The sequence below is a fragment of the Pogona vitticeps genome, chromosome 2, assembly GCF_051106095.1.
Source record: "Pogona vitticeps strain Pit_001003342236 chromosome 2, PviZW2.1, whole genome shotgun sequence".
NCBI lineage: Eukaryota > Metazoa > Chordata > Lepidosauria > Squamata > Agamidae > Pogona > Pogona vitticeps.
Window position 1 is genome coordinate 184076125 of NC_135784.1, and position 18428 is coordinate 184094552.

Below are 18428 nucleotides of genomic sequence, written 5' to 3' on the forward strand. Positions count from 1 at the left end.
CTGAGGCAGGGGAGGAAAGTCCAGATCAGAAGGAAAAAAGGACAGGGTGATTCACTGACCTTTACATCGTGGGATCATTGAAAATTACTTCGTATTCACCTGTGCCAATTCCCGAGCAAATTGTGAAATATTTTCCAATACAGTCAGAAGCAATTGCCTAAGAACCGAGTAATTACCTGGGAATAGATAAAGAATGATTTAAGACCAGAGGTTGGAAGAGCTGCCTTTAAAAAAAAAAAAATTACAACTCCTAGTATCCACCAGGCAGCAAGAAACAGTTTGAAAATCTGTTGTATGAAACAGATACTAAACAGTGCTTACCGTGTTTCCCCGAAAATAAGACAGGATCTTATATTAATTTTTGCTCCAAAAATGCAATAGGGCTTATTTTCAGGGGATGTTTTATTTTTTTCACATTCAACAATCCGTATTTATTCAAATACAGTCATGTCATCTTCTGGTTGCTGCGCAATGGTGGAGGGTGGGATTTCACTTAACTGGGGCTTATTTTGGGGGCAGGACTTATATTATGAGCATCCTGAAAAATCATACTAGGGCTTATTTTCAGGTTAGATCTTATTTTCTGGGAAACAGGGGAGTTGGAGGCATGAGCCTGGAGAGAAACTGCATACAACATCCTCTATTTACAAATCCATTGCTCCAGGAAGAACTTATCTTATCAAGGGGATAACATGGTGGAGTGGTCAGAAAAAAATAGCTGCTGGATAGCTCAGTGGCTTAGGTGTCTGGCTGCGCAGCCAGAGGCTTGGAGTAGGGATGGGGATATTCATATTTGGAAGATGATAGCTACCTTCCTAGCTGGACCTAATGAGGGTCTGGCCCCCGTGATTGGCCTTTCCACTCATGTGTCCCCGGCATGGCAAAGATCCTGCTCTTCCTACCAACTGTCCCAGGAGTCTCCCTGTTTGGCTGGCCACTCAGTCGCCATGCGGAGAGACTCATCCTCCCACCCCAAATCCCCACTGTGCCTCATTGAGAAGGGCTGAAGTCAATGATCCATAGGGTCCCTTCCAGCTCTGCCGTTCAAAGGTTATTATTATCATAAAGAGTTTAATTTTCTTGCAAGAAAAACGGTTTTTTCCTTCCTGGAAGGGGAAGTTAGCTATTGTCTTCCATTCCTCCCTGCCAGTTTCAGCATAGAGAGGTCAGGATATAAAACCTTATGGAGTGCCAAAAGTCATAGCAGCCTGTCTGTCATAGGAAAAAGGGATGGTGACACATCTCAAAGGTCCATACCCAGCTGGTCTTAGTGGGGCTTGCCAGGATGCGAAGTTATCTGGGTGTTTCCTGTTAATGTATTGTATTGTGCTGTATCAATGCTGACATACAGTAAAACTGCTATGTCTCCAGTGGTTTTCTGCCTTAATCAAGAGTCAAAGAAGGGAAGCTCATTGGGGTTCCGGCTAGTACAAAACAGTCAATTCACACAAGTGACTATCCTGACTGCAAGTTATAATCTCAAAAGATAACTTTTCAAAGCCCTTCTTGAGACTAAACTTCAGTAAAGTTGGAAGAACTACCACCAGAGTAAACATCCATAGGATCCAATTACATACTCTTGTGCTATCATAAATCGTGTTACAGAAATATGTGAAAGTCCCCTGTAGACATTTGCTTTATGGCTTTTATGTAGGCATCCTAAAGTTCACAAATGGTTGATGAGGACACATTGTTTATCTCTTTAAATTTGGTAGTAGTTCAGTACCCAACAACTATGGTCATCGGTCATCGCTGACAGGGAGATTCTGGGAACTGTAGTCAAAAGTTGTAACCTTTCCAAAGGTCTGCCTGGGAGAAACTGGGAGAATCCAACAGAAATTGATCAAGGAAAGCTAGGTGCCAAAGATGTAATTTGAGACAAATGTGTGTTTAGTATGTCAAGCTCCATGGTGGCAGCATTGTTGAGCCTCACATGACTTTCCCATGCCTCCATCCCTTCTTTTTCTTCTCTTCCAGTTCCTGTGCCTCAAGAACATCCGAACCTTCCTTGCCACTTGCTGCGAGAAATTTGGTCTGTGCAAGAGTGATCTCTTTGAGGTCTTTGACTTGTTTGATGTGAAGGATTTTGCCAAGGTATGATTGTTCCATCCCTCTTTTCAACAAGAACACAGTCTTCATAGGAAATGTGTGGCAGTCACCACAAACCCTAAGGTCACACTGGTGGGGTACATCTATTGAAGCTTTATATTTTTTATATTTATATATGAATTACTGACTTCCAGAATGTCATGTCATTAACAGTTCAGCTCAGATCTTCCAAACCAATGTCTCATGTTAGGTTGTTTTCTCCTTCTACTGCCCCCCCCACCCCAGCAATATTGTTTTTTTCAATGAGTTCTGCTCAGATCAACTAACAGCTGTGGTTTCCTTTATTGGATCAACCCATCTCATGTTAGATCTTCCTCTTTTTCTACTCCTCCACCCTGCTTTTTGCAGCAATATAGTCTGTTCTGGTCATTTCCATTATATTTGGTCATTTCCATTATATTTGATCATTATATTTGGTCATTTCCATTATATTTCCATTACAGTGGGGTCTTGACTTGAGAACTTAATCCGTATTGGAAGGCGGTTCTCAAGTCAAAAAGTCTGTAAGTCAAGTCTCCATTGACCTACAGTGCATTGAAAACCGATTAATCCCGTAACAGGCCGTTTTTATTCCATTTTGGTTTTTTTCTGGTCTGTAAGTCAAATCTCAGTCTGCAAGTCAAACCTAAATTTTGCGGCCAGAGAAGTCTGTAACTCAAAAAGTCTGTAAGTCAAGCCGTCTGTAAGTCAAGGGTCCACTGTATATGTGCATGATAAGACAGACTCAGTTTAATCATTTTTCCCCTTGTGAGAGTTCATGTATAACTTGACTGAGCACCCACTTTTCTGCTTTTCTGGCTGTCTTTAGTATATGTACCAATGCCACATTTCATGGTGTCTGTCTGTCTTTCTTGCCGTCCTTGCTTCTGTCTTCTCCCATGTGCTCATCTTTTGGAATCCCCTAGGACCGGGTTATTCTGTACAAGGGAAATTTCCAATGGAATTTGTGGATATATTTAACCTCTTATTTTAAAAAGTCAGGAAATTCAATTCCTCAAAAAATACCCCCCAAAAAACCCAAACATCCAGTTTATGAATGTGGGATATTGTGCTTCTGTGTTCACAATTCAAAAAGCCATGCAGTGGGTCAGTATTGCTGTACAATATCATACCTGCATTGACAGCTGGAAAAGAATGCCAGGCTCTACATGCCAAACGGCAGCCTTTATGTTGACAACGGCAGCAGTCAAGATGGCCTACGCCATAGGATACCCTCTTCTCCTCGCTACCATTCACACATGTTGAAAAACAGCCTTGACAATTGCTTCGTGCTTGGGTGAGAAGTGGTGAATTGATGAAAAAAGGAGTCAGCTCATTTTCCCTCTTGTGGTGTCACTTTGTGAAAGGTAGTGAGTATGTACAAGAGGGTCTCCTGTAAACCATCTGGACAGCTACCATTGGTGTTGTCATTCAGGCTGCCTTTTGCTGTGTAAAGCTTGGCAACCTTTTTTCAGAGGTATTTTGAAGAATTGAGCGCTGTTTTGAGAGGCATCCTGGGCCTCTATTAATAATACTAATATTAATAATATTAATAAATAGTTATTCTTAAGCAAAACGTGGAAGTATTCATTTTGGTGTGATGTTTTTTGTTTTTTAGATTACAGCTTCAAGAATCCTTGATGGCCTAGGGCTTGCTGGTCAAAGGATTCTGGAAGCTGTAGTTCAAAAAAGGAATTGTTCCTTTTAGGAAAAGTTGTGTCTTTGGTATTGTAGCAAGGCTACAACCTGTTTCTGATGCCCATATTTTATTGCTCCAAGCAGTTGCATCATAAACGCAATCTGAAAGCTATGTCCGAAGATACTTTCTAATGTCACACAGAGGTTGCTGGAGGCCCATCTTTCAGTGGCATGAAAGGCAGCAAAATGTTTCATGCTAAGACTGGTGTGATGGAGAATTGCTGAAATGCTAGGAAGGGGAGGTGCCATAGAACATCAAAGCTTTAGGTCTGTTTCACAGCATGTGAACTATGTTTGCCTGACCTCCTGCTTTCATCTCAGTAGGCCAGAAAGCAAGCAAACCTTTGCCCACAACAGGATGTGAACTATAGCAGCAGAACCACATAATCAGCTGCAGTGAGCATCTCCTGAAGGAGGAAGCTTGTGACGTGCAATCTTGCTGCAGAATTTTTACTTGAGACCAGAGGCTGTCCCCCACACTTCACATTGTGATAGCATTGTCCATTCATAGCTGCTGTCATGTCTTCTGCCTGAGAGAAGCATGAAGGAAACCATGTTCTGTGAAACAAGTAAAATTCACATCTAGAAAAATTCACTTTTGGGGACTATTGTTCTCAGGATGCTCAACTAACACCCCGCTGGCTGGGGAAATCTGAAGGGATAGTGTGGAAACGTAAGTTTTCCAAGCTGTGATTAAATTAAATAGAAGAGGACTGCAAAATGGGATGAGGATCAAACTGGGTACTCAGTTTAATTCTTTGTTCCAACATACCTGGTCATATATTTTAGGGCCAAGCTAAAGGTGAGTTATTAGTGAGTCCACACACAAATGATGGCGGTAGGTGGACAAGGATCTAGTTTTAGGATTAAAAATATTGTAGGGATGAGGAAAGCTGAACAGCCTTACTTGAAGCTTTTTAGGGTACAATCAGATGGCTGTTATATATAATACAGTCAAAATCCAAGTCTCTCTATTTTCAAAGAGAGAGACACATGTGACTTTCTCATTTAAAATTAATTAGGCTTAAAATGCTTAATTTTGATTAGATTGCCCCTTTTATATACTGCTTTTTTGGTAATGCTTCATGCATTTCACATAGAATATATCAGTTTTCCTTGGAAAAGTTGAGTAGGAGGGCATGGACTGGGCAATACCACTTCATCAAGTGAATTCATGGCTGAAGTAAAATAATGAATAGCGACTCCCTCTCTCAAACACCAAATCGCCATGCTACATCACTTTTTCAAACTTAAAACCAACATAGGATGTGATCAGACAGCTACAAAGGTGTGTATCTGATCGCACCGGAAAAGATTGCTTTAACAAGAGTGATCTCCATTAAAGCAACCTTCTGTCTGATGGAGGAATCACTCCAGCCTGGTCCCCAAAAGTAGAAAGCCTATAGTTGGACCAGAAAGGTCTAGTGTGGGCGTGGACCATGGTCAGCTTGGAGTGCATTTCCCTGTGCATTGTGTGTTGAAAGGTAAATAGAATGCACCAGGCTACTCGACATGCAGTCTGAACTGTGATCTATTTCCCCATCTCATCACACCAAGAGTCTTATGGCACAAAGATTAGCAAATTTATTATGGCACCTATTGTCCATGCAATGTCTGTGCACATGCCAGATATTTGCAGCCTAAAGCAGGACCCAAACAGCAACCTCACCTCAAGCGGCGGATATGAAAAATCACAATTCCTGCTTCATCTTGAAGCCACCTTGGGTTCTTTTTGAGGAGAAAGGCAGGATAAAAATATTTTCAATCAGTCACACACTCAATCAATCAATCAATCAATCAGTCAATCCCCAAACCCCCTCTGTTGGTGCCATGTGGCATCTTCACTCTTGCGTAGCAAGGCCATCCTTGCTAAATGATAAACACTTAACGTTATCATAAATGTGAGAAACAGAAGTGTGCACCTATCTTCCACCAGCTAATCATTTTTCCCTATAAGCAACTCATGCTGTGACATGGTGGCAGTGAATGGAACTTAAGGGTGTATGATTTGCACATTCAGTTGGGTTTGTGTTTCTCTTACTGTTATTGTTGTTCAGTTACTTGAGAAAAACACTGAATTTACCTCTTTGTAAAGTTAATTGTGTTTGTAAGAAAAAGAAAATAACCCCAATAAACCCAGGGAATGGTACAGTAACATTCTCAATAGTTCTCAATAATAATTCTCAAACATTCTCTGATTGATTGCTGTGCCCACTATGAAAGATGATAAAAATAATGAAATATATGTACTGTACTAGTCTTATCAGGCTTAGAACAGAATACCAGGCAAATATAAGTCAATAGCATAATATTTATACTTTAACGGAATTAAATGTTTGAATGTACAGTATTTTTCTAATACATTACTTGATATTAATTTCTGTGTTATATATTTGTTTTAACAATTTTAAAACTAAAAACTAAAAAATCAGAAGAAATATGACAGCCAGTAATTTAACATTCATCATCAGTTAGCATTACCAGGTTAATGGCAGCAGGCTCTCCCTATAACTTAGTGCCTGAATCTGTTGATCTGCTCTACATCCCTTAAGGCAGTGGTCCCCAACCTTGGGCCTCCAGATGTTCTTCGACTACATCTCCCAGAAGCCTTCACCACCACCTCTGCTGGCCAGGATTTCTGGTAGTTGAAGTCCAAGAACATCTGGAGGCCCAAGGTTGGGGACCATTGCCTTAAGGGGAAAGAAATTGATACCTGGCCATGTCTAACCATAGGAGTGGGGTCTGTCTCCAAGGTCGGGCTATTTTTCACCTTTAACTCCCACATAGGTGTTGAATGTCTGGTTGGTTAATTAGATGTTAAACAGTATCTGGTTGATGTATTATTATTGCTGTGCTACATATTGTTGACTTTGTTTTTTACCTTTATAATTTTACTTAGCAGAAGCTGATTTGATTCTTCTAGTGATGTAAGAATATAAATATTGTTAAATTCTGTCATTGACTGTATCTCTTCGCTTCTCTCTCCTTCCATGCCAGGTGATTGACACCTTATCAATATTGTCATGGACACAGATTGCTCAGCGTAGAGGGTTCATGTAAGTGCCAATGACTTCTATAGCAGTAGCAGTGATACGATAATTTGCATGCGCATACCATTTTTATAAAGGGACAGTCTCTTCATTTGGGATGGTGTATAGCACTGTCTGCTTTTAGTTTCTGCCTCTCTCTCACACAGCACATGTGTGTGTGTGTGTGTGTGTGTGTGTGTGAGAGAGAGAGAGAGAGAGAGAGAGTGAGTGAGTGAGTGAGTGAGAGTGAGTGAGAGAGCGAGAGCATTATAGGGATGTTATACCTGTTGTCCCAAGGAAAAATGTTAGTGTTGGTTGCTTTGCTGGTCCACCAAAGAGAGAACAACAAATGGACTTAGTGGGACAAGCTCTTCATCCATACATTTCAAAGGGGACTGCCCCAGTCATGAGATACTTATGATCAAAGGGTCTCTTTGGCAGGAACTGCAGTCAAGCCACAGAGTAAGAGATGCTCATAAAGTTCTGTTCCGTAAACATTTTCTCAAGTTTTATGCTTGTATGACAGTGGTTCACTGCTTTTGAAATCTGTTACAGAATTCTCTCCTGTTTCTTGATTCATCTGTATCCTTTTGAGATCTAGGTTGCCATTTATTGCTGGTTTAATTAGTGTGGTACAGGTAGAGTGAGGAAAATATCAACTTATTTGTGTATACTTTGTGTATTTCAAAGTGTACACAGAAGAATTTGGGGGATAGATCAGCTTCTCTATGGTGCTTCATAGTGAGTGTGCCAGAAAAGAAAGTAGCAACCAATGGACTATATCATCTATCCACAAGACAAATAATTTTGTGATACCTCATATATAGAGATTTATTATGGTATAAGCGTTCATTACCAAGAATTCAAATCATCAGATGCAACTACTAAATCCATCTATAATAAATTGTTAATCTTTGAAACTGCTACAAAATTATCATTTAGGGCTGAATCCAAGTTTTACTCCCAACTAGAGTAGGCCCATAGAATGAGTGCAACTTAACAGTGCTTCATCAAAATTCATACGGGCAGCACCATAGGTGCTGCTTGTTCCCTACCCCTACCCTCCAGTTGGCTGCCCCACTCACAAACTGGTGCATGCCACCTGGTTCCTCCTTCTTGGGTGACTGTCCACTCCATGCAGAAGCTCAGGATTCCTTTCCCCACCTCCTCCAGCAGCCAACCACTCAATGGCTGCATAGCAAGAGTCTCAGCCCCACCTCCTCGTCTGAGGTGTCGGCTGCCAGAGGAGGTGTGGAAGTGAAGACCGAGCTCCTGCCCAGACTGGACAGCCACCTGAGAGTGAGGACCTGGGCAGTGTCCAATGGATTGTGAGTGGGGCAGCCAGCCAAGGGTGGGGGGAGGGAATGCACGGCACCTGTGGTGCTGTGCATATGAATTTTGATGAAGTGCTTCATGCCCATCTCTACTTAATACATCCTATTCATTTGGTTATTTACAGTGTGGTGTAGTGGATAGAGTGATGGACTAGTACTCTGGAGTATAGGGTTCAAATCCCTGCTCAGTCATGGAAACTTACTGGGGGAGTAGAGCTGGTAAAACCACTCCTTGAATATCTCACTTATCTTGAAACCCTATTAGGGTTGTTATAAGTTACAGTGGTGCCCCACTAGACGCTTACCCCAGTAAACGACGAAATCGCTTGACAATGACTTTCTTGCGATCACTATTGCATTTGTTCGCTAAATGATAATGTTTCCGATTCTGCAAAATGGCTTCCCTTCCTTCACAAAATGGCTGTTTTCCGGACAGAAGCTTCGGAAGACAGTGATTTTAAACACCTGATCGGCGGTTCTCTATGGGCGATCTTCGCTGGACGATGAGGTATTTCCCCATTGGAACGCATTAACCAGTTTTCAATGCATTCCAATGGGTTTTTTTTTCACATGGCAACAATTTTGCTGTACAGCGATTTTGACAGAACAGATTATCGTCGTCATGCGGGGCACCACTGTAGTTCCAATTTCATGGCACAGAACAAATACACAAACTCATTTGGTGTGTGTGGGTGTGTGTGTGTGTGTTCAGATAGCTGTAAAGGTACATGCCTGATCACACTAGAAAGTGTTGCTTTAACTGGAGTGTTCTCCCTGAAGGCAACCTCTTTGTCCATTGAGGAAATGCTCCAGCAAGGCCACCAAAGTAGAAGCCTGGCAGCTGGACTAAAAAGATCCAGTTTAGGAACAGATTAGGTTGGACTTGGGTGCATTTCTCTGCACATCATGTTATTGCCAGGAAATAGAACACACTGGCCTGCTCCACAAGTGTTCCAAATCACATTCTATTTCCTTGTGTGATTATATCCAGAGCCTGATTTAGTTGGGACAAGCCATAAAGATGCTTCAGCTTTAACGATCCAGACTAAGGGTGCAATCAGAGGGCAGGAAAAATTTGTGTGTGTGATTGTACTGGAAAGAAACACTTGATAGGGAACAATCTCTCTTAAAACAACCCTTCTGTTTGCTAAGGAATCACACCAACCTGGCCCCAAAACTTAGGATGTCCAAGAAGGTCCAGCTTGGACATGGATCAAGCGTAGCATGGATTGTAATTCCCCATATGTCATGTGATTGCTGGGAAATAGATGACACTAGACCACTGCACAAGCAGTCCAAAATGCAACATTTTCCCCCTTGTGATCATACCCTAAGTCATACTTAGGAAACATCCACTAAAATGAATGTGACTTTTGTTAGTCACGACTAACATAAGATCCATTGATTTCAATTAATCTGCTTTGAGACTTCTGAATCAAGTTCATTCCCCATCCCCATCCCTGTATGGCTCATTGATCTGCATGTGGACATTCTAGTCTCATCTTTAATATTTTTTGTTATGTTACAGGCCATTCCCTACAGAGGACAGCATTGCTGATGACGATATATACAGCGGCTTATCAGATCAGATTGAGTAAGGAACAAGTAGATTCCAAGAGATTTCTATCCAGAATGTATATCCAGAATTACTCACCCCTCACCCCCATTCCTGGAATGATATAAATGTAGAAAATTAGTAATTCAAAGAAGAGCTTTTCCTATCTCCTCAAAAAGATAGGAAAAATAAATAAGAAATATATTTACTGCTGAATTTATTTTACCCATCACAATTCTTCTAAGGTAAAGGAGTCCTTCCATGAAAAAAACTGTCAACCATATTTGTGCCAAGAAAGGACTATGAAACTCTGTCATTTTTCGCCTGAACAAAGGGTGAATCAGCAAAAGGATCAAAGGTTTCTAAGGAATGCACCCCTAAGATGTCTGCTTACTTCAGCAAAGGAGGGTTTAGAGAGAGTTCTATGGAAGGTTTTTATTCCAAAATATCTTATAGGATCTTATAGGAGGTTCAGACATCGGCTTTAGTTTGCAGCCCACTCTCACATTTCCTCATTCCTACTTCTGTCTTTTTCCTTAACAAGAAAGAAAAGAAGTCAATGAAGGAGGGAAAAATAAAATAGATGCCTAAGACCTTTTGATTGATAGTGCTAGGAGCTCTCCACCAGACCTAGAAGCGGCCTGAGGGAAAACATTTTCAGATTTTTGATTGATTGCTAAACTATAATTAGCATCTTCTCAAGAAAGTTCCTAATTGCTAAACTATAATTAGCATCTTCTCAAGAAAGTTCTGGGAGGGACGTGGTGGCGCTGCGGGCTAAACTGCAGAAGCCTGTGCTGCAGGGTCAAAAGACCAAGCAGTCGTAAGATCGAATCCACGCGACGGAGTGAGCTCCCATCGCTTGTCCCAGCTCCCGCCAACCTAGCGGTTCGAAAGCATGCAAATGCAAGTAGATAAATAGGGACCACCTTGGTGGGAAGGTAACAGCGTTCCGTGTCTAAGTCGCACTGGCCATGTGACCATGGAAGATTGTCTACGGACAAAACGCTGGCTCTATGGCTTGGAAACGGGGATGAGCACCGCCCCCTAGAGTCGAACACGACTAGACAAAAATTGTCAAGGGGAACCTTTACCTTTACCAAGAAAGTTCCAAACATGTTGAGAAGAAGGAATAAGATATGTACCTAGTGTGAGATGCAGAACCAGATGAAAGGAGACATCGACCCAGATAAGAAGATGTGACATTGGTCCTAAAACATAAACACACATTTCAGTGTCAATTTTTTGCTTAGAGGAGCATATTACCTGTGCATCAACTCCACTCCCAAGGGATTAGAATGCTGTCCACTGAAAGGAATTTTGAGAGATGGGTCTGTCAGGGTCAGCAGGATATGAACATTGTTTTTATTTACTTCAGCTCTCAGAATATTTATTTATTTATTTATTTATTTATTTATTTATTTATTTATTTATTTATTTATTTATTTATTTACTTACTTACTTACTTACTTACTTACTTACTTACTTACTTACTCACTCACTCACTCACTTACTTACTTACTTACTTATTGGCTGCATTTCTCCCAAAGGCATTTCGCAATATCAAAAAGAATAAAATAAAATAAAAAAATAAGTTAAACATTTTTAAAAAACACTACACACTAATTAAAATACAATTGAATTATTAAAAGCAAGTAAACTTTAAATATTCTCTTAACTTTAAAAAGTCATTCAGAGATTCAATCATGATTGTTAAAAGCCTGACTGAAAAGATGGGTCTTCAGTTGTTGGCGGAAGAATAAAAGGGAGGGGGGCCAGCCTGCTCTCTTGAGGAAGAGCCTTCCGTAACCAGGGAGCTGCCACAGAGGAGGCCCTCTCTCGTGTCCTGTGCTGGCAGTGACCCTTCCAAAAGAATTCATTCTAAGTTTTAATTGAACCAAAACACAGAAAACCATTAATTCAACGTCTTTGTTCTCAGCACTGAAATTATTTAATTCTGCTCTAAACATTATTTCTGTTTTCTTGATGTTCAGCTGTAATTCCAATTTTGCATTTTCTTCTTTAACCTTCTTCAGTACTCATTTCACATTGTCACTGTTTTCTGTCAGTGATACGGTTCCATCTTCTATTCTCCCTTGGTTGACCCATGAGACTCAAAATTTAGTCTGGCCTCCTGAGGACAGACTGGTAGCCTCTCACTATATTAAGCTGGTCCATCCTGAAGAGTTCCAAGGTCTGGGTCAGCACAATTATGTAAGTCACTGAGCAGTTGTTTGTGGTCTTTGTGGCTCTAGTACTAACTAGCCAGTGTCAGGGAGTGATCTGAGAAATGTGTGTCTCAAGTTTAGTCTTCTCCTTACACCCCAGGATGATGCAAGGAATCATAGCACATATTTCTAGGATCACACAGTACTACTGCCAGCAAAATGTCTGGGATCCTGGGGGGATGAGGAAGCAATCATAGGACATGATAAGCTTCACTTCCTCCTGTGTCATATGTGCCTGGCTTATATTGGCAAATAATAGATTTTTGCAATCGTTCTTGTTTTACATGGTGAACATTGTTACCACATTACAGGCCTTTTGGTTTGGAGCAGCTATACATTATCATGGTTCGACCACAAGCAGCCACAGATCTATAACAAGAGAAAGTACTTGGTGGCGGACGTGTAAAAAAGCACAAGTATACTGGAAAATGGTAAAGGCTTTATTACAAGAAATAATGAGATAGGAAATACCACTAAAATGAGAACTGTTCTCAATATTATGCTAGATATTATAGATAAGGTAAATAGTTACTTAGTTATTATGATACAGACATAGAATTCTCTATGCCAAATACTGGAAAAACTTTGAGATTCCACCAAAGGAAGAATTGATGGAAAAAATAATGAGCATAACAGAAATAGATAAACTCTCAGATGGATTAGAACAAAACAGACACAAAAAGAGAAATGGGAGTTATTTTATGTGTGGCTCCAGGCAAATACATAAAATATAGGATATGTAAAAAGACTTATAAAGGAGATAAAGAAAGTTGAGATCTATGTATGGGTAGTGAGATATATATTAATCTCTTTTTTTCCTCTTCTTTTTTTTCTTAGTTTTTCATTTTTGTTTTATGCTTTCTCTTTTCCTTCTTTTTTATGTGTACTTTAAAATACCGTTTTAAAGTAAATAGTGTTGAGAGAGAGAGAGAGAAGTACTTGGTGTGAGTCTAAAAACAGCCAATATCACATCTTGCAGCAAAATGCTTTAGGATGGCCGGATCACAGGACTTCTGAAAGTTTAGCTTCTGAAATCAGTGATTAGAGGCAGCCTATTTTCTAAGTGGGTTGTGGAACGTTTTTGCTGAGAACTCTGTCCATCAGGCTTCACTACTGAGCTATCAGGCACACCTAGGCCCTGTTTCTTGACCGCTAGGTGTTGTCCCCCAACTCCCTCTCACACACTATCCCTGTGTTCGGTTTGGAATGCCACTTAAAAGAAGAGTCCTTCTTCCACAGCGTCTTCCCACCATTGCTCTGTCCTGGATGGCTTCAGCATGTCATTACATCAATTCTTCTTAAAATCTTTCCAAGCTCTGAGTCCTGGATCCAGTCCCATTTAATGGTCACTGATCTTTCGATTTCAGGCTCTGAGTCTTAGGTTTAGAGCCTCGAGAGATCTGGCAATGCAATTTGGTTACCATCAACTATTTCTAGACGAGGTTTTTCTTGTGCAAGAATTGCGGCTCATTAAGAACATTTAACAAGGAATCCCCCGGATGATATCTTCCTCTCATAACCTCACATGTCTTATCACTACTTCTCCCTTCCTTTTGTTATCACAGGAGTGCTTGTTGACTGCAGTTTTATCATAGCCTCACTGGAATCACACATCCATTACCACTGTGGGGAGAGCATTTAAATGTTGTCCTCTTCAGTTTGCACTTTTTACACATTTTTCTCTTTCTTTCTTCTTCTTTTTCTCACCAGAAAAAATGCCAAGGGGGGAGGGGAAGGCGGAATAGCTGTAGGAGGCCTTTTAATCGTGAGCAGCAGGAGCCCTCAATCTAAAAACAAAAATCACTTGAGGAGGGAAAAAGAGAATAGGCATAAAGGGCCTTCTGAGTGATAGCATCTAAAAGACCTTGATCTGGAAGCACCCAATGACACATTTAGGGTTATTTAGCCTTGAGGAGAAGCCAGTGTATCCTTTACTTCTATGTTATAACCAGATTCGAGCCTCCTTGAACTTGACTCTTTTTTTTCTGGGGGAATTTTTTTCAACCATTCTCCATCATGTTCTCTTTACCTTTTCTCAGTGACACCATGGAGGAAGATGATGATCTGTATGACTGTGTAGAGACTGAGGAGGCAGAAGGAGATGAGATCTACCAGGACCTAATGAGGTCAGAGCCATGCGTCATGCCGGTAAGTGTCCTGGAGGTGGGACCTGCTCACAGTGTTAGCAGTAAGATATACGAACTTCCACAAGCGCCACCGACTTCAGTGATATGTCCAAACTGGGGATTTATGAGGAGTCTGTTTTCAGACTGAGATTTGAGGGCCCAGATCATACTCCCTCAAATCCACACTTCCTGGACTGTCCAGAAGGTGGACACAATCCTGAATCCGTATATGATAGCTAGCTAGGGATGAGTCGGCGAGAGCACACATTTCAAGTACTTCTTAGACAGACTTCAATGGATGTTTAGAGTAGAGCCAATAGGCAGTAATTTGCCCTACAACCACCCAGAAGCCTCACCCATGCTCTCTGCTGTTTAAAAAAATTAACCATTTTCAAATCACATGATTAATGAATTCTACCAACCACTAAAAATACAACAACCCAAAAGTAAATGTCTGAGCACTTCTGGTTTTAATTTAAAAATAAAAACGATTTTCAAAAAAACCAGAAAAGGGCCTAGTGGAATTGGGAACATTCAGTATCCATACAGTTTATCATACTGTTCCCAACATATGCTTATTTGCAAAAAGGCAGGGAAACAAAATGACATTTCTATTCCTTTAAAAAAAAATTTATGATAGTAAACACAGGACAGACGTGGAGATGGAACAGAGAGGACATCTACAGATGCAGGATTTATGAATGGAAAGATCCCTGATCCATATTTTAAGATTGCGTAATTATCTGTAAAAACATTTAACATACAAAGTATATTACAATTTTTAACTCTTCGCGTCTTTGAAATGATATAGTCCCCAGTAGATTTTAGGTGCTGTAGAAATAATGAATAAAAGTAAAAAACACTCCTGAGAGTCCCCTGGACTGCAAAGAGAACAAACCTATCCGTTCTGAAGGAAATCATCCCTGAGTGCTCACTGGAAGGACAGATCCTAAAGCGGAGGCTCCAATACTTTGGCCATCTCATGAGAAGAGAAAAGTCCCTGGAAAAAACCCTGATGTTGAGAAAGTGTGAAGGCAGGAGGAGAAGGGGACGACAGAGGACGAGATGGCTGGACAGTGTCATCGAAGCAACCAACATGAATTTGACACAACTCCGGGATGCAATGAAAGACAGGAGGGCCTGGCGTGCTCTGGTCCATGGGGTCACAAAGAGTCGGACATGACTAAATGGCTAAACAAAACAACAACAAAAAAGACAGGGCATTTGAAACTCTGATTTACTAAGGGGACACTTGACCCAATAGATAGTAAGAGTTTTAAGGTGACCTATTGATTGAACGTTTCAGCATATGTTTGAACTGTACCATGGCACTACTTTTGATAATATGGTTCTCCTCTGTGATATTTCTTCTTCAGCAGAGAATGACTGAACTGGATAAAAGGAAATGCTGCCTTCAAGAAATTCAACAGACAGAGGAGAAGTACACAAACACACTAGAATCAATTCACCAGGTATTTATGCCTGATGGTCTCATTCTCCTCCACTGTTGCTTAAAGTCAGCTCAGTTCAGGTCAGTAGCTGAATTGAATTTCTCCACTTTTCAGAATAGCAGGCTTGCTTGAATTTTTAGATTGAGAGGGTGACCAGTGAAGTACTACAATGAACAAATGAAGACTGGTATCCCAAAGAACTTCTGATGTGTGGGAGTTCCTGCCAAGGCAGTATTACAGGATCAGGCAGATTACACATGTGTTTCCACTGCACGAATAGCAATCTATACAGGAAAAATCATTCACAGCAAATCATTCACAGGTCTCTCTATACATACTTTCTTCATGCCATATAATTAATTAGCACCTTCTCTATTTATCTTAACCAGCTTAGCTCTATTGATATCTCTTGTACCTCTGACTCTCTAACTCTGTCACTCGAGCGAGCCAGGAGGTGAGGCTGAGGAGCCTAACGCCGAGGCAGGCCCGGAAGGAGAAGACAAGTAATCGGGCCTTCTCGGCGGTGGCTCCTCGCCTCTGGAACAATCTACCTCCCGGGATTCGCGGGGCTCCCTCACTGGGTATCTTTAAGAAGCAATTGAAGACATGGATATTTCGGCAGGCCTTTCCTCTAGACAATTCCTGATGTTTCTTTTCTTTTCCGCTGCACTTGGTTTCTATTTTTGTAAAGTTTTTATTATTTACGCTGTTTATGTATGTATACTTTTATTATCTGATGTTAGCCTCCTAGAGTGGTCCTGAGTTGGCTAGATAGGCGGGATATAAATAAAATAAATAAATAAATAAATAAAGAATTCTCTCTTACCAACTCACTCTTGACTGACTCTTGACTGACTGACTCCTCCTCTCAGGCTCTGCCATTTAAGCTCTCTCTTGGCTCTGCCTCTCTACCACATTTGTATAGACATGAATAATACATAACTTATACCTAACAAAGGGTGAACGCTACATACCTCCCCCCTTAAATATGTTTGTTTGGGAGGGGAAACATGTTTTCCATCCCAAACCAACATGCTTCGTGGCATGAAACTTTACTTACCCTCTGGCATCATTTTGCAAGCAATAACAATATTTATTATAACAATCAAAATCTCTTTTAGTCTGAACATTCCAATACAATTCAGTAATATACTTTATCTTATCAGTTATACTTACTTACTATATTTAACATTTTCAACTTTACTGAAATATACCACAATCAGGAAACTTTTACATAGATAACTAACCAAGGACTTTTAGAAGTCCTTGAATCATTCTCCATGTTGCAGTTCATCAATATTCAGTTTTTCCACACTATACACAAACAGAACATTTCTTATAACATTATCAGCTTGGTTTATTCCCTGCCCCCATCAGTCATTTGGCTTTCAAGGCACAATCTGATTCTCTTTTACTCCGTGGTTTGCAAAGTCCCAGTCTTTCACCTTCCCATTGTAGTCTGCATTGTGGACTGGTCTGGTCGTTATCACTTCCTTCAGCTGGTCACATGACTGCTGGCACTCAGGGGTCCCTCTGATGATCACTGGCTCCTTTTTCCACATTCTTTTCTGTCGACTGGAGGTCATCGGCCACTCAGTTGTCCACTGGACATCCTCTGCTTGTCATTTCATAGTGACATCTGCTTTAAGTCTGGCTCGGGGCTTCACTTTCTCAGCTGGGGAAAGGGTAGGCAGTTCCCTCTCCTACTCCTGAATGTCTCTGAATGCATCCCTCTTTAAGAAGTCAGGGCTTACGCCTTTCTCCTCACTCACACATTCACTCACAGGTATTTTCATTGAAATATTTTCCCTGTGTGGGGGACCACTATCAAGGGTCACTTTAAGATTCTCAGGAGAGTGTCTTTTAAGTGCATAGATGCACTGAGCGTGTTATCTAATTCTACTTCTTCATAGATAAGCTAGGTAGGAGTTTGCCTTGCAAGGTTTTAAGGACTACTTGTTCTGCCCCTGCCAAAAGTAATTTTCTCCCCTCTATAGGTCTCAGTTCTACTACTTGGTCCTCAGGACAGAATACTCTTTCCTGGGCCTCATACAAGCCTTTCTCTTTTTCAGGAGTACTTTCCAAGCTTGGCTCTGCCACTTCTAAGGACTTTTTTCTATATAAAAGCTCCTTATATAGGCAAGACCTTTTAGGGCATTCAGGAGATAATAAAGTGGGTGTACTGGTCGCTGGTTCAAAGCAACCTACCAAACTAATTTCCTCCTTCTGCTCCTGAGCCAAACTATTTTTATTTGGATTCTTTAGAAGCATAAGATCAGCTTCTGGATGATAATTAGGCTGACTTCCAAAGAGACTTTTTCCCTCCAGGTTTCCCTTTGCTACTGTATCCATTTCTGCTGCAGTGGGTGATTCCTGGCCTCCTTGTGAGTGTGCAAGTAAGCACTCTTAACATGCTCTATCAAATGTAAACCCGCTCTATCTGTCAGGTTTTTATCAGTCATAGACCTCTCTGGGTATCAGGAGTCAGTGGAATGGGATTCTCTCTAATTTTTGTAGTACAATCATTCAAAGTACTATCTTCCATCTGTTCCTCAATACAGAAAGGATCATTAGGGGTTTTCAAAATAATCTCATCAGCCATTTTGGTTACCTCATGGTTCTTTTCTAACTTGGGGCATCCCTGGATTAATTCAGAGGTTTGGGATTCCATTTTTCCCTCAGGGATTGTTAACTGTTCTCTCAGGAAACCTGTTACTTCAAAAGCACTCTGCACAAGGTGCTGGAATCTGATCAGAGATTGCCACGTCCCAGTTTCCAATCCAATCTCTATAGTTTATTTTCACTTTAGCCATGGGTAAAAAAATCACTGGAGTAGAACTTATTCCCTTGATGATAACAGTCTGGTTTGGGAGAATTTGTTCTTTAGGAATCACATCAGCATGACACGGAGTTATGTTA

General features: G+C 40.8%; 1 protein-coding gene across 2 annotated transcripts in view; it reads left to right on the forward strand.

The window, feature by feature from the left end:
- VAV1 (vav guanine nucleotide exchange factor 1) overlaps window positions 1–18428 on the forward strand; it is a 73909-nt gene that overhangs the window by 17750 nt on the left and 37731 nt on the right. The window contains exons 2-6 of one of the 2 annotated variants that reach the window (XM_020791663.3): window positions 1978–2094; window positions 6784–6842; window positions 9678–9743; window positions 13972–14080; window positions 15435–15530. In XM_020791663.3, coding sequence (XP_020647322.3) covers window positions 1978–2094; window positions 6784–6842; window positions 9678–9743; window positions 13972–14080; window positions 15435–15530 — 447 coding nt within the window. The remainder of the gene's footprint in view (window positions 1–1977; window positions 2095–6783; window positions 6843–9677; window positions 9744–13971; window positions 14081–15434; window positions 15531–18428) is intronic. The other variant, XM_020791664.3, reaches the window with a different exon arrangement.